Source organism: Drosophila serrata, unplaced genomic scaffold, assembly GCF_035046125.1.
Source record: "Drosophila serrata isolate PLE 108 unplaced genomic scaffold, ASM3504612v1 contig_240, whole genome shotgun sequence".
Classification (NCBI taxonomy): domain Eukaryota; kingdom Metazoa; phylum Arthropoda; class Insecta; order Diptera; family Drosophilidae; genus Drosophila; species Drosophila serrata.
The window spans coordinates 4,962,420-4,977,674 of record NW_028257138.1 but is presented as its reverse complement, the minus strand read 5'-3'; the positions used below and the strand labels follow the sequence as shown (position 1 = coordinate 4,977,674).

The following is a 15,255-nucleotide window of genomic DNA, read 5'->3' as shown; positions in this document are numbered from 1 at the left end:
AGCATCCTTTTCTTTTCCACCAAAAAAAAAAAAAAACATCACGTCGCATTTTTGGTTGAATTATTAGATACTTTTAAGTTTATAGAAAAATGCATTGCAATTATACCATTACATCCATATCCTTGTGTCAATCACTACTAAATGAATGTTAAATATATCCACGTGCAGGAGTGGAACGACTACAATCTGCGCTGGAATGAGACGGAATATGGCGGGGTCAAGGACCTGCGAATCACACCCAACAAGCTGTGGAAGCCCGACGTCCTCATGTACAACAGGTAAGTGTTTCGGATCCTAAAAAGGACCGAAAGAAAAACGTCGAATTTTAATCGAATAGAAAGGCTATCACAGCCCCCAAATGAATCAAATGAAACCGATCCGAGGATCTGGTATAAAGTGTTTGCGCTAAAACCAGATAACTTCTATATAGAGCAAGTCTTAAGACTTAAGACTTTAGGTATATATAGCCACAATGTCTCTAAACCCAAATCACTGTAATACTCGAACAACGGTAAGAAACGATCACCAGAGAGGATCCTTAGAAGGGATTCCCCCACAAAATAAAACAGAGTTACTACTTATTGTTTCCGTTTTGCGTTCCGTTATAGTTATAGTTAAAGTTATAGCTTAACCGAAAAAAACATATATATTTATGTAGTTGCATTGTGCACTTTAGTTGAATTACATAGATTATTAGATGCCAAAAAAAAGGGAGTCTGTTGAAGGGGTTTTCCATCCGGAGCCTCCTTCAATGAACAAACCCAAATGTTAATCGTTTGCCCCCTTAGTTTATATTTCCAATATTCGTTTGTACGTTACGATTTGAGTTTGTTTTTGGAATTGAAAACGATAATCCCAAGCATATTCAATATGTTTGCCCAGACACACACTTTAGTTTTAGTTATGTACGTATGAATCCCAACTCCATGCCCATAATTATATACATATAGTTGTTATTATTATAAACGCATCATAATCCACTCGCTATTGTTTGTGTGTCTCTTTTAGTAAACAGTAAACAACGAATAAAAAAAGAAAATGAAGGAAAAACAAATACGAAACTCGAATCAGGCCGCAAGTCAGACAAACAATTATGTTTCCTGATTCCGACGGCCCAATCGACTTTCCCACCCGTATATGTATACTTTGTCATTTGTGTTTCAATGTTATACCCACTTATGATTTGCTTTCAATGTTTACGTTTCGAAGAGTGACTTAACTTAACTTAACCAAAAAAAAAAAAAACAAAAAAGGATACAAACATAAAACAGAATAATTTACATTTTGTTTACTTCAATAAGAGTAGTTTACACGCAGTGGTTGTCTAGTGGGACTGTACATTGTCAGCTTGCCGTTGATGTGGGCCTCACATTGTAATTGGATTCGTAATGCTAACCGAACGTTGTATAACACATATGAAATGCCTAACTAAAACCAAAATATCAGGCCTCAAAAGGCCTGCCTAAACCGAGAGACCAAGTAATCGCCAAAAAGAAGCTAAATAATCTCGCCCAGACTAAACAAAAAAAACTAAACTCCAAAAAACAACTAAAATATTGTTTAACCAGAATATTGCGCAAGTACTTTGTTCGAAACAGCACGGCTCAAGCTCTGTGGTCTGATTCCCAAGTCCCCTTTAGCCCCAAGGACTCGAACTCATACTCATACTTATACTCGAACTCGTACTCATACTCATACTCATACTTAGACTCGGACTCCCCCAAAGTCCTCTCGCTCCATTTCCGAAAGACAATAACCACCTGAGAGATTGTTCAACAATATGCTGGTGTAATATTTCTGGTTAGACGTTCAGTACTTGAATTTATTTGGCCAAACAAAAAGAAAAGAAAAGAAAAGAAAAGAGAAAATACTAACATTAAAGAACAATAATTCAATGGAAAAATGTTTTTTGTCATACTCATACGTAGTGTACGTTTTGCAAAAAACAAAAACTCACAAGCAAAAGGCAAAATAGATTTTCAAGTATTGTGCATGAGAAATCAAATCCCTCTTACTAAAAACAAAAGACTAAATAAAGAAACGCATAAAAATAATACCAAAATGCAAAAAAAAAACAAAAACAAAAAAAGAAAAACAAAATATTTAACCTAAATCCCTCCACCTCATCCCACAAATTCCACAATTTAAAAGTTCCGGGTGTCCTGGCAAAGGTGACAACAGGACTTTCACCTTGTCTGGACCCCAAAACCCATCCACCCACCATATATCCCATAAACATATATACACACAAAACACCTTAAATTAAACTATAAACACACAATCCTAAATGGTTTTAAATAGAACAAATCCATTCCATACCAATTAAGCTAAGCCTAAATACATGCTACTAAACCAAATACTTGGCTAATCTAGCTAAGAAAACCCATCAAGTTAATGTTAAACCCATGCACCCCAAAAAAGATACATGATATCTATCAATCGACCTCATTTTAGGCATTTAAAATCACGACAAATTTCCACAAAAGTCATCATCAAAATATATAACTTAATTCTAAACTAGAAAAAGCTCGGCTATAACGAGTTTTGGATGAACTTTCCCAAATATATATGTTACGAAGTAGATTTAATTGAGGAATTTCGAATGAAAATTAACACCAAGAACTGTCTGTTATAATTCCGCTTAAAGAAACTTTCCTTTGAAAGGATTTCTTCAAACCTTTAGTTGCTTAAAATTTAATAAAGGGATATTGCATAAAAGCTGTATTTAAAAACCTTATTTCAAAGTTAAGTAAGTTACAAAAGAATATTCCACAAACTAAAACTCCTATTTTTGGGAAGGTCAAATCTAAATTAAAATGCTTTAAAGAACGCCTAACCTGAACAACAAGCTTTTTGCTTAATTACTTTTACTAAATGTTAGTCTATATGTCCAATTAGTATATCTAGAGATGTGAGTGTATGTGTGAGAGTGTGGGAGTGTGCAACTGTGCCTAGTTAAACAACAAAAAAACTGCTGAGCCACGCTTCATTGGTAATTATGCCCATGGCCATGCATTCATCATACGCCCCGTAAGCCATTTGGGAAAACATTGCCGGACGACAAGCAGAGGAACAAAATCGAAGGGAATACAAATTACAAAATGTTTTAGGGGCTCTCTTCAAACGAGTGTTTTAGATGCCCGCATACGCACTCGAATAATATCCATGTCATTCATTCACTCTCATCGCAGTGCCTTGAATAATTGCAAATTCATTTCTCATTTTGCCATTTTCCATTTGGGGTTTGCTTTTAAACCAAGAGTACGAGTGGGTGTGCAGTGTGTGTGTGCTGTGTGCAATCCGCAAAGTAATCAATTGTTATCGGTGTGTGTGCTCTATATATCGTTCATTCTAGCTATTTGTTCACTGTGTGTTCCTAAACAATAATAATAAATAATAATCAGCTCATGTTTCTCGGTTGTTCAGTTGTTCAGTGTCCAGTTATAACCATATCTCTATTTATATACCCACACCCATTAATATATGAATATATATATACGTATATCTATATAGCTATTGCTGTCTGTTCTCATTGTGTTTAACCGTCTAACTACTTACCATATACTACTACCCTACTACATATGCTTATATTTATAATCTAATATATATCCATATATAATCCATATATATGTATAATTTACCCTCTGTGTGTGTGCGTGTGCATCGATGTGTCACCAGGCAAAATCGAGAAAATCATTTGCCATAACCATTAAGTCTGTGTAAGTTAGCCTAAGACTACTGTAAGGCATGCATCCCCTCCTGTTCCTCATCTTGGCCAGAAACATACACCGAGTGTGACCACCAAATACTAGGTTAAATTTAAGACCGCAGAACCAGAGACATCTAATGAAGCGGTAATGCCTTCAAAGGCTTCTGTAAATTTAAATCTCATCCAGTGTTTTTCCTACCCACGGACTTATCCCTCAGATACACATATCTCTTAAGCATATGCATTGTAATGTTGGTGTTCCAAAAAGTTGGAACTTTGCACAGCAAAAAAAACATTATTATATTGCAGGGTACTAAAGGGAATATAAGTTGGGGCTATTTCAAAATTTTTGAAATGCTGACAAATAGTAATTTTTGCAATTTGTAATGTAACTAAAAATATTGAGACACAGTCCCTAAAAGTATGCTATACTTTTTACACAGCATGAGTACTCTCTGTCCTGGAACTAAAGAGTTTTTCTTTGGACTTTTTCCAAGCCGATTTTCCCAAATGCAATTGCAGTGAGTCTAAGCCAAAAAAAAGAGCGCACCAAATCCATGTCCACCCAAGAGAGCTTAAAACATTTTAAGCCATAACTTAAACGTCAAAATTTGTTGCCAGAGCCAGGTGTGTGCCGACTAAAAACAACTTAAATGCCACATGTCCCCCGGGGGGGACACCGAGATATCCGTGTGTGTGTGTAAAGCCACAGGAAAAGTTAGAAGAAAAAAAAAAAAACAGGGAAAAAAGGGAACACGCATTTGGTGCTCGCAAATTAAGACAAACTACTGCAGAGACTTCAGGGCCCGGGATACAAATGCACCTGGCGGAGTGTCAGGCAGGCAGGTGCATTTGCTGAACTAATTGCAATTTATATTTGCCACTGCGGCGAAGCGAAACGTAGCTTATTTAACCTAATGGGCGGAGCATTCACACACGGCCAAACACACACACACACACACACACACATGGGGAATTTACGGCTGATTGACGCACGGGAACGGACTCCTGCGGCAAATGGAATTTACATGTCACCCGAGAGCCGTACAAACAAAGCAGGAAAAAAGATACTTACATATATAGAAAAGCCCGGACAGAAAACAATGAATCAAAACACGTACGCTGCAGGTTTAATTTCCATGGCACGCAGCATCCGGCGTTGATTCGGGAGCAAGGAGCCAGGACCAAGGACCAAGACCAAGACTTGGCTGGAAATAAAAATCATATTGATTAGCTGCGTAGGCCCGCCGTTGAGTCTGGGGAAATCAGTAGATGGTGTGGCACTTTCCCCCTCGGAGAAGAGGCAACCTTTTCGGCTGTCAACTTTGTTTGCTAATGAACTTGCTTCGAGTCCCGACAAAAGGCCCGACCAGACTTTCGTTTCGTTTCGTTTAATTTATTAATTCTTCCCTCTGTTCGTCTCACATTCAGGCCTAATTTGTATGCGACGCCAGCGCTGCTAATGTGCGGCCATCATTTAGATCAATAGCGAGATACATTCGCCGACACATTCACAGATACAGATACAAATAGAGAGACTGAGTCGCAGATGGAGATACATGGCCAGGATTGGCCTTGCCTCATTACGAAGCAAACGAAGCTGACTCTCGTTCTCTTTCCGCGAATCAATCGACTCCCGGCTTCATTTACTTATGCTGATTTCTGGCGGGGATTGCGATTCCTTTCACGTCCGTTAATTGAGATGCCGGACCTTAAACCGCCAATGCCAGCCAACAGAGCGGAATGAAAAGCTTTCACTCTAATTGCAACATTATCAGTGACTGTAGCTGTATCTGTATCTGTATCTGTTTTTTGGCATCACAAGTCATACTGAAATTGGGAGTAAGCCGCAATGAAACGCAAACTGACAGCGGTCTTAGTGGGGCACAAAACCTGGTCAATAAACCAAAAAAAAAAAAAGAGGCAGCTCTCACTCTTGCAAATTAAAATGATATCAAATTTTTGGGGCCAGGGACTCTGATGAAGGATTGACAGGCCAATTGCGGTGGCCAGCAGCCCCCGATTGACCAAGAATTTCAACACATTCATTTTGTGGGCTCACTGCAATATCAATTAACTTTAATGCCGCAGCAAACAGATATTGGGATCGGTTGAAAACGCTCCCAAATACCGCAATCTCTTAAGCCCAACTGGGCAGCATCTGCACCTCGGTTTTGTGGGTGTCGGCGTGGGCTTGACCCGCCGCTAATCAGCGCACAAATTCCACTTAAATGCCGCAACAGTTGCATGTAAGCCCCGTTGCCATGGGGGCCATGGGCCTCCAGGATAACACCAGAGCCACAAAAACACCCACAGAACAGAAACGGGACACGGAACCCACGGAACTCGATCCCCACATTTCAATCTCATGAATCCCTCCCTCATTGCCTCTTTGCGGTGACCGAAAAATGCAAAACAAAATTGTCCACAAAATGTTTACGCAACATTCTCGGTGCTCTCGAGTCGGAATCAGAGCTGTAATTGCATTTTATTGCACAGCAGCAAAGTCAAGAGATATACTCATATATAATGTACGCAAATATATATCACTGATGGGTTTTATATGTATATACAGAGCATGCTTTGCCCGCATTTTTCGAGTGCCTGCCGAGCTTCATTTGCATATGCACATAAGTAGTAGGAGTAGTAGTCATAGTAGTTCCAAAGAGCCGCAGAGATACAAAGATACATAGCTGCGGAGATATTTGTATCTGGCCAGCCGCAGATTGCCATTGTCGAGTGCTTAGTGGCAATGGAATTTCCGTTGGGGTCACCAAATGCTGGTTGGGATCCATTATAGTAAACATATACACACCCACACCCACACCCATGCCAAGTTTGATCCCCGAGTAGTCAAAGTAAAATCCCATTTAGCCTTAAGCAAATACACATAGAGAAGCCCATGTAAGTCTGAGAGTAACCCAGGTTTGAGAGCCTACTTAGTATGTAAGACCAACTACACCAAGTACCAAGTACCAAGAACCACAATCCGAACCAAACACGTACACAAAAAATCCCCTATTATTCCCAGAGTAGAGTACCTAGAATTCCCAGATCTTAGTCCAAACCACAACAAACAAAAAAAAGAAGAACAAAAAACATTTTAACCAGCGAAGCAAGTGACAAATCAAAGCGCAAGTCACATATAACACAAGAGCCTTCGAAGCGATCACAAAACCTAAAGACGATAACCGAATCAAGAAAAAAAGAAAGTAAAGATAACCCAAAAGAATCATATAGATTAGTAAACTTGATAAGTGAAAATATAACAATCAATCGATCCAGACAATAATCCATTAAAACAAATTGTACAATAATTTAGCGCGGATGAGGGATTCGATGGCACGTATCACACCAACATTGTGGTCAAACATAACGGCAGTTGTCTGTACGTGCCCCCTGGTATCTTCAAGAGCACATGCAAGATAGACATCACGTGGTTCCCATTCGATGACCAACATTGCGAAATGAAATTCGGTAGTTGGACTTACGATGGAAATCAGGTAAAGTGGCAAATCGACAAATCAACAAAAAAGAAAAATACAAAAAAACAAAACACAACCAAAAACACAAAGCTAAGAACAAGCAAAACAGTAACTAACTAACAAACAGCAACTAGTTTCTAATAGTGCAGTAAACGCTGGCTACACTAGGCTACTTACATCACTAACACTGCCCACTAACACTGTTCACCAACACCAAATACTAAAACACCAATACACCAACACATTCAAACTCGTGCACGATCACGCTTCTGCCAAAAATCACGAGACTCACGCACCAGGAAATGAGAGGGAAACGTCGCCGAGAGTTGACTGTAGCAAGATGATTAGTAGAGTACAGGCTGCCTAGGGTTAGGACGGATTTGTGATTTCGTTTATATATGCTTTTCCAAACTTCTATCTCTCTCTCTCTATCTATCTATCTATCTATTTATATATTTCTGTATCAACCCGAATCTATATCAAGTTTTTGATTTGTTCGTTCGTAAACCTCATGTCGAACAATTCTTTGCGTTTTTGCGAATTACAAAACCAAAAGATCGCAGTGTTGTTAACAGCACTGAACTGTAAGAGGTCCAGTGTGTCGGCTAAAATATTCAACACACAAAAAAATAAATTAATTTTGAATATTTTAAGCCCACACACGTCCCAAAAAGAGCTTAGCTCGCCCGGCAAGGCCTTTCAAACACTGTCTACCAGTGTTGGAAGTGTTCAATTTGCCCGACTTAGGTAAAAAAAATGGAATCATGTGTGGAAATTCTAGAATTCTTCTGAAGTTTCAACTATTTTGCATGGTAGCAGGCAAATAAAAAAACCACGCCCAAAATAAAATCAGCAACAGGCGAACATTTTTTTGGACGACGTAAAGACTCTTAATGAAAGTCAACAAAAAAAATATATATTTATTTTATACAAAAATGAAATATATTGAAGGATGTTTTGAGTACAACTATAATTTACAGCGCTTTTATTTCCCACGTATTTTGCACCCACAAAATATATATATTTACAAATCGAAATCTCAAGACAAATGAGAAGAAAAGATAAACTCTATATATTTTGCTCGCTCTCTCTATCTCTCTCTCTCTCTCTTTCGTACACCTCGAACACATGCTATATCTGTACATAAATGTTGTTTCAATGTGGCTTATTGTAAAATTCTAAAAAAAAAAAAAAACAAAAAAACTTCAACAAAAAACTAAAATCTTAAATGTTCTCTTTCTCCAATTAAAAAACGAATACTCAAACTCAAAACTCAATGACCAACCATCAAAAAATATATATATACAAATTGTGTAAAAATTAATTTGCCAATTGCAAATTGATTTCGATTCTCTATGAACCCATGAACAATGCAAAAAAAAAAAACAAAAAAATCATTTAAAAATCAGTTGGATTTGGTTTTGAATTCCGAAGATGGAGGGGATCTTTCCGATTTCATAACAAATGGCGAGTGGTACTTGCTTGGTTAGTAAACAAACCTCATTACGCTTATTTCTCTAACTGTTATTTCGTTTGATCGTTGTCATTTGTAAATGTCTAATCAGCATATATCTCAATACACCCGGAAGATATTTATTATTTACCACATTGCTTGCGAGACCGAAATGAAATTGCTTCATAGACCCTTTTGAGTTGCTTTGGTTTTGATTTTTTTTGTCTTAGTTACTCGATTATTGCATATATCTAGACGATCTGGATCGAATCCGGATCTGTGTATATATCTGTTGTACATATTGTGTGTCCTTGTGTATCTGTAAATGCGTCTATGTTTGTGCCTCTGTCTCGAGACAATGATACCCCTTCCCGATGCTCACTAATCTCTGACTTCTATCGTTCAGCCATGCCGGGAAAGAAGAATACGATAGTCTACGCCTGCTGCCCAGAACCATATGTCGATATCACCTTTACTATACAAATTCGCCGCCGTACATTATATTATTTTTTCAATTTAATTGTGCCATGCGTGCTAATCTCATCGATGGCCCTCTTGGGCTTCACCTTGCCGCCGGACTCGGGCGAGAAGCTGACCCTGGGTGAGTATGCCAGCCGATATTAACGATCCCCGATTCAGACACAGAACATAACCACAGAACAAGTGATCTCTGAACTGTATTTACTCAAATGTTTAAATGAATTTTGTGAGTTTTTCAGCGGTGATTCTCCCTCCTCCCCCCATTATGCATAGCTGTCTAAGTTATAGTTATAGTTAGGTTCCGGCAGGTTGTCAAGTTATCATAGTGAGGTCAAGCAGCGAGGGTAGCGAAATGAGGCTTAGCTGGATTTAAACCTAAAGAGTTAAGGCTCAATCCCCAACAAAAAAAAAGATAATAAAGCTAAACTCCCCCTTTAAAATCTACATAATCAACGCTGCTTTTAATGATAGTCAGTCTATGCATGTTCTCTGTTCAGTTGAAAACTAAAGTAAAACTACTTTAAACCAATAACTCAACGAGTGTTTTCCTTTTCAAATCAATAAATACTACAATTAAGTAATCTGTTAAACCAAAAAAGGACAACACTCTCTTTAAAGTCTCAAAGTCCCAGCTGTCCCGCTCAATAAGATTAAATAAAAATCCCCTCCGAAAATAAACTCCTTGAACCAAACCCCATATCCTATTAAAATGGAGTCAATATAAAACTGAGTAAACAATGTGTAAACTTTACCTTAATTTTTGTCGATAAATACTAATAATGATATAAAACTTATTATGTAAACTTGATCTTTCAGTTTTCCGATGTGTTTTGCGTTCGACTTTGATTTAAATTGCGTTTTATATTTATTGTATCTCTTGTTGCAGGCGTAACTATACTACTATCATTAACAGTATTTCTAAACCTTGTCGCCGAGTCCATGCCGACAACGTCGGACGCTGTTCCTCTTATAGGTACACACCAAAAGAAAAACACGCTAATCTAACCCATTTAAGCTAAGCTACATAGCTTTCATTGGACCCAGGTTGTCCATCACTACTAACAGTGCCGAAAGAAAAATACAAACCAGAAAGTCGTGCTGTGCTAATGCTGTTTTTAGTTAATCATTAGTTTTGCTACAGTAGTGCAATGAACTGAGAAAACCAAAAAGAAAAACCGATACGAAAACCGAAAACAAAACCAAACCAAACCAAAGCCACGAATACTAACCCAAAAAAGAAACTGATTCGAAACGAATACCAATTAACTTAGCTCTCACACACCAATCACACTCACACACACTCACTCACACACACTCGAATGAGGAATGATCAATAACTCGTAACTCTCCGTATGTTTGCCACTAGATCTATCTATATCTCTCTGTAATCTCTGGACTCCACCGAGCAACTGGATGTTGGATAGTCTAGCCCCACACGTACTATATGTAACCCGAACTAGAATACACCACCCGAACCATTGAACCACACTGAATCACAAGGTCCTCAGGTCCTCAGAGCTCCTTGGCCGGTACCCAGTACTAATACTGTGATGTAAAGTACTCAAGGAGCTCTCTCTCTCTGTCTATCTCTCTATGTCTTTCCCTAAGCTTTTCACTCGTTTTTCCACTAACCTAAACTTTAAACTTAACAACCTCTTAGCTCATGCCAGTCTTTTCTAATATATATTTATTGCTAAGCCACCGAATATATACATATATATTCCATCTGGTCAGGGTACTCGATAGCTCTGACATAATTGGTATTTGGCCACACGACAAAACACAACCACAACCCACAGAACACACCCACACTCAGTTACAAATCAAGTCACAGTTGCAATCACAATTACAGCCACAAAAGTACTAGCAAGTACTACCTACAAACACGAGAGTTTTTCGTTTCGATTTTTGCTGTGTTTGCCCAATAATAAAGCCGTGTCTCCTACTACTCTGTCAAATAATCGGTTCCTCAGTTAATTATTGTCGTTTCGTTGTTGCTTCGTTTGTTCGATTGTTTGTTTGTTTGTTCGTTGGATTCGTTTGCTTACCTACGTGTGCCTCTAGATGATCCCCAAAAACCCCCGCCTATCGTATCATTTCCTTTTCGTTTAGTTATGTTCCTTAGCCTGCCACTAAAAAACACCTAAAGAAAACCCAGTGTTTTCAAAAACTAACCCAGATGGTAATGCCCAGTAACCCATCCGATCATCCTGTAAATAAGCTTGTCCTTAGTGTTGTCCCCTCATAATCACGCTGGGACGAGTCCTAGCCCCGCCCCCAGCTCATTCCCGCCCAACTGCCTCTTAATCATTCCAACTATAAAAGCATAGCAGCATTTCCAAAAAACCGCATCAAAAACGTAGACAGAAATGCAATTAAAGAAAATGTATTTTAAATCTAGCCACAACTGTATATATATACATATATACCCAAAAGTATCTAAAAAGAGAAACCATAAAAAAATCCAACGAACCACCTTTTTTCGCTACCAAAAAATAACTAAAGATAAAAAACAGGAGCAAGGAAAACCAAAGCCAAAAAGAAACAGCAAACCAGAAACAAAAACAAACTAACTTACAAAAAGCTGAGTTAACCAGTTTTTCAGTTCGTCCTTCCATTTTTTTGTGTTTATCTGAACATGAAACAGACCATAAATAGAACAAGAGGGAAAATGGTGGCAGGACTTTTGCGATTGGGCCGCAGTTGAGGGGCAGGTCCTTGGAATGCCCAAGACCATTCCCTCTCCCCGGTGGACCCAATCGAATGTTAATAGAGACCACAGAATGCTGTAGAGAGTAATTACTATCTAGACTGTAACTCGTTTTAAATATATAGCTAGTTAGTTGGCCATCGTAGAGGTTTGTATGCGACACTTTGATACTTGGATTAGAGCTAGTTAGAGCTAGGAACCACAGGGAACACCGGGAGTATATATATATATATATAATCCCATCTTATCAATGTTACCCAGAGCACACGACAAAAACCCCGTTTAAGTAGAGGCCTCGCGGTAGGTATAGCTTGAAACAACGACATTTGTATCGCTTGAGCTGTACAAATGAGCCCGCCTAGGAATCTAAGCATCTTTATATTAACCATATGACTATATATAATATATATATTTCGACACCACTTTCACCACTACCACTACCAGTACCAACCACCGATCACCCACAGAAAACCAAACACTGTAAATAGACAACACGCCGAACAGACGTAAGTACACCGAACCACTGACCCACCCAAAACAAAGAACAAACACCACCGGAACCACCGAAAAAACCACCACGAAAAAGAACAACCAGAACTTTTGTCGAACGCCGCCACACGAGCGCATGAATCTAAACCCAAATAAGAAATCATTTTTGGGCCTAGAACCGCAAGGAGTCCAAAAAAAAAAAAGCTTAACAACACTTTCTCTCTATCTCGCTCTTTAAAACAACTCTTTCTCTCTCTCTATCTCTTGATCAGTATATATAATACAGTTTGCCAATATATCCAACAAATAGCTACTATTTCTACTTTCTTGCCCCGGCAAGAACTATTTGAACTTGCACCTACTTATCCGCAAGAAACTCGAACCGAATTCTCACACCAACTACCAACAACCAGTTACCAATTACCTAATACCTAATACCTAATTACCAACCTCCTAAGAAACACTCAATTAATCTAGATATTTCCGCTCAACAAGAAACAAAAACCAAAATACCCGGAATTGTATCTATATATATATCTAAACTGCAAGCCGAAAAATCCGAACCATTTGCAACCCGTAAACTCCTGGCATCTAAAAAAATAACCGAACCCTCCTCTCGAACCATATATAGAACCATATATTTTATATATATAGCGCTAAATCAAAGCCTTAATGAAAAACCATTAAAATGAAAAAAAAAACCCAAAAAATCGAAGCAACATTTGAACTTGCATTTATGCAGATCCATTTGATCAGATGGTAGAGTTGCAACTCCACATAATATCGTATCGTTCATGATGTCGAGCCCATCATGCGTTCATATTATGTCATGTATATCTAGATATTAACCCGTTCCGTTACCGTATCCGAATCCGTAACATTATTTCCCCCCTTTCACAGCCAAAAAAAACAGCAGTTTCCCCCCAGTTCCGGAGAAGACTTGACAAATGATATTTGCATGCTGCGTTGTGTGTGTGAATTTCCCCCCCTCATAATGCCACCAGTTTAGCCTCGCGCCCTTTGTGGCACGTAACAAATTAAATGAGGCGGGCATGTGGGCGTGGCAAATTGGCAACACGTAGCGCAAGTGTGGGGCGCGCGTCTTGAGTCGACTTCCAGTTCAATTTACAAATATTCTCAGAGCGAGAAAAACTTGCGCTACTTTCAAAGTTTTTTCCTGTCCCTCCTTCGCTTTACTAATGGGTCAAAGTTGGAAGGATGCTCTGCCCTTCTTCCCTTCCCCCCACCTGTCCACCTGCGTTTCCCTCCCCTCCGTTAACCGCTGAGCTCTCGAAAAGTTGAGATATTTTCTTTTAGCAAGAAAAAAAAAAGCAAAAATGAATACCCTGAAATGCTGTGAACATCGCAGGTCCAGGTTCTAAACGCCATAAAGGGGGATATTTTCAGAGATTTAAAGTCACAGCATTTCAGCGGGGTCAACTTGGCGAGAGCTTTGCCTGATTTTTATATCCTTGCAGGATATTATTATTTTGGTCCGAAGCTTGTTTTTCTTCCTTTGAAAGAGTCATTTTCCACCCTATGAATCATATATATTCCTGATCAGCATCAGTAACTTAGTATGCAGATTTACTAAACTAATAAAACCTAATACAGAAAACTTTTCCGAATTGAAATTAATCCATTTTTGACTTAGTTATGAGGAACTACAATTTACACCAGTGCGTATACGTAATTTTGTTTTGGGTCTGCTATAAATGCTATAGATCAAATTTTTAAAAAGTCGTTAGATTGGGAATTTTTGGCTTCTTCTCGGAAGCATTCTAGCAGCCAAAGAGCCAATGAATGCATTTCAAGTCGTGATTCAGAGCCAAAGTATGCATTTTATTGTCAAAGTCACAAAATATTACGTATACGTATCACGTTTTATAATTTTAGTCAGAAGCATGTAACTCTATGAAGGAGCTATTTCCGACCCTATAAGCCTTATATATTCTTGATCAGCATAAAAAGCCGAGTTGATCCAGCTATGTTTTCGAAATTCGAAATTTTTTCAAAAATTTTTAAGTCTTGAAAATGCCAAAAAATGTCAAAAAAAAATTGTTTGTATGCAGATTTGTTAACCTGATGAAAACTAACATAGGAAAGCTTTCCGAATTAAAATAAATGTCTTTTTGGGTTAGTTATGAGTATTTGAAACTTTAATTTGTCATAAAAAAATAAAAATTAATATCGATTCAAATATTTAAGCTTAGATATGTCCGATACCAATTGGAACCTTTAATTTGATGGCAAACTGCAAGGGTATATAAACTTCGGTTTCCCGATGTTAGTTTCCTTTCTTCTTTTATAGAAATATATTTTTGAACCCCCAAACCTCCACGTTCTAGTTGAACTTTTCAGTTCGCAGCATACTCAGGCATATACTCATTCACACTTCATTCAGAGATCAAAGAAACCTATAAATTGTAATACTAAATAGCCAAAGAACTTCTCCAGTCTCCAGTGTCCAGTCTCCAATTTCCAGTGTCCAAACTCCAACTTGGTCGGCCCCGAAAAGGCGCTACGGAAAAACCGAACACCGTACAGATACAAAGACACAGAACCTAAACCGTCCAACTACTGAACCTACATACATACCCTTCTCTGATGTCCTCGATATGTCCACGATTACACACGATAATACACGATAAAACACGATAACACACTGTTACTCACGATTACACACAGATACCGATATACTACCGAAACATACATAAACGTACGCTTTATGATTTCCATTTTGATTGTGTCATTTGTTTTTGTGTGGTTGTTATTGTATTTTTCAAAACGAAAACGAAATTCTTTTGTTTCAGGAGTTACAATTCTTCTATCGCTCACAGTGTTTCTCAACCTTGTAGCTGAGACATTGCCCCAAGTATCTGATGCAATCCCCTTGTTAGGTAGCGATTGCATTTAAAACATACTTACC

The 15,255-nt window shown here is 38.3% G+C and overlaps 1 protein-coding gene across 15 annotated transcripts in view; it reads left to right on the top strand.

The window, feature by feature from the left end:
- The window catches only part of nAChRalpha6 (nicotinic acetylcholine receptor alpha6), a 106,909-nt gene that overhangs the window by 81,143 nt on the left and 10,511 nt on the right, over window positions 1-15,255 (top strand). For 4 of the 15 annotated variants that reach the window (XM_086830741.1, XM_086830737.1, XM_086830740.1 and 1 more), the window contains 5 exons: window positions 169-278; window positions 7,032-7,212; window positions 8,604-8,679; window positions 9,054-9,248; window positions 10,014-10,100. In XM_086830741.1, the coding sequence (XP_086686867.1) occupies window positions 169-278; window positions 7,032-7,212; window positions 8,604-8,679; window positions 9,054-9,248; window positions 10,014-10,100 (649 nt within the window). Of the gene's footprint in view, window positions 1-168; window positions 279-7,031; window positions 7,213-8,603; window positions 8,680-9,053; window positions 9,249-10,013; window positions 10,101-10,493; window positions 13,037-15,139; window positions 15,227-15,255 lie in introns of those variants that run through there. The other 11 variants (XM_086830742.1, XM_086830738.1, XM_086830739.1 and 8 more) reach the window with 6 other exon arrangements.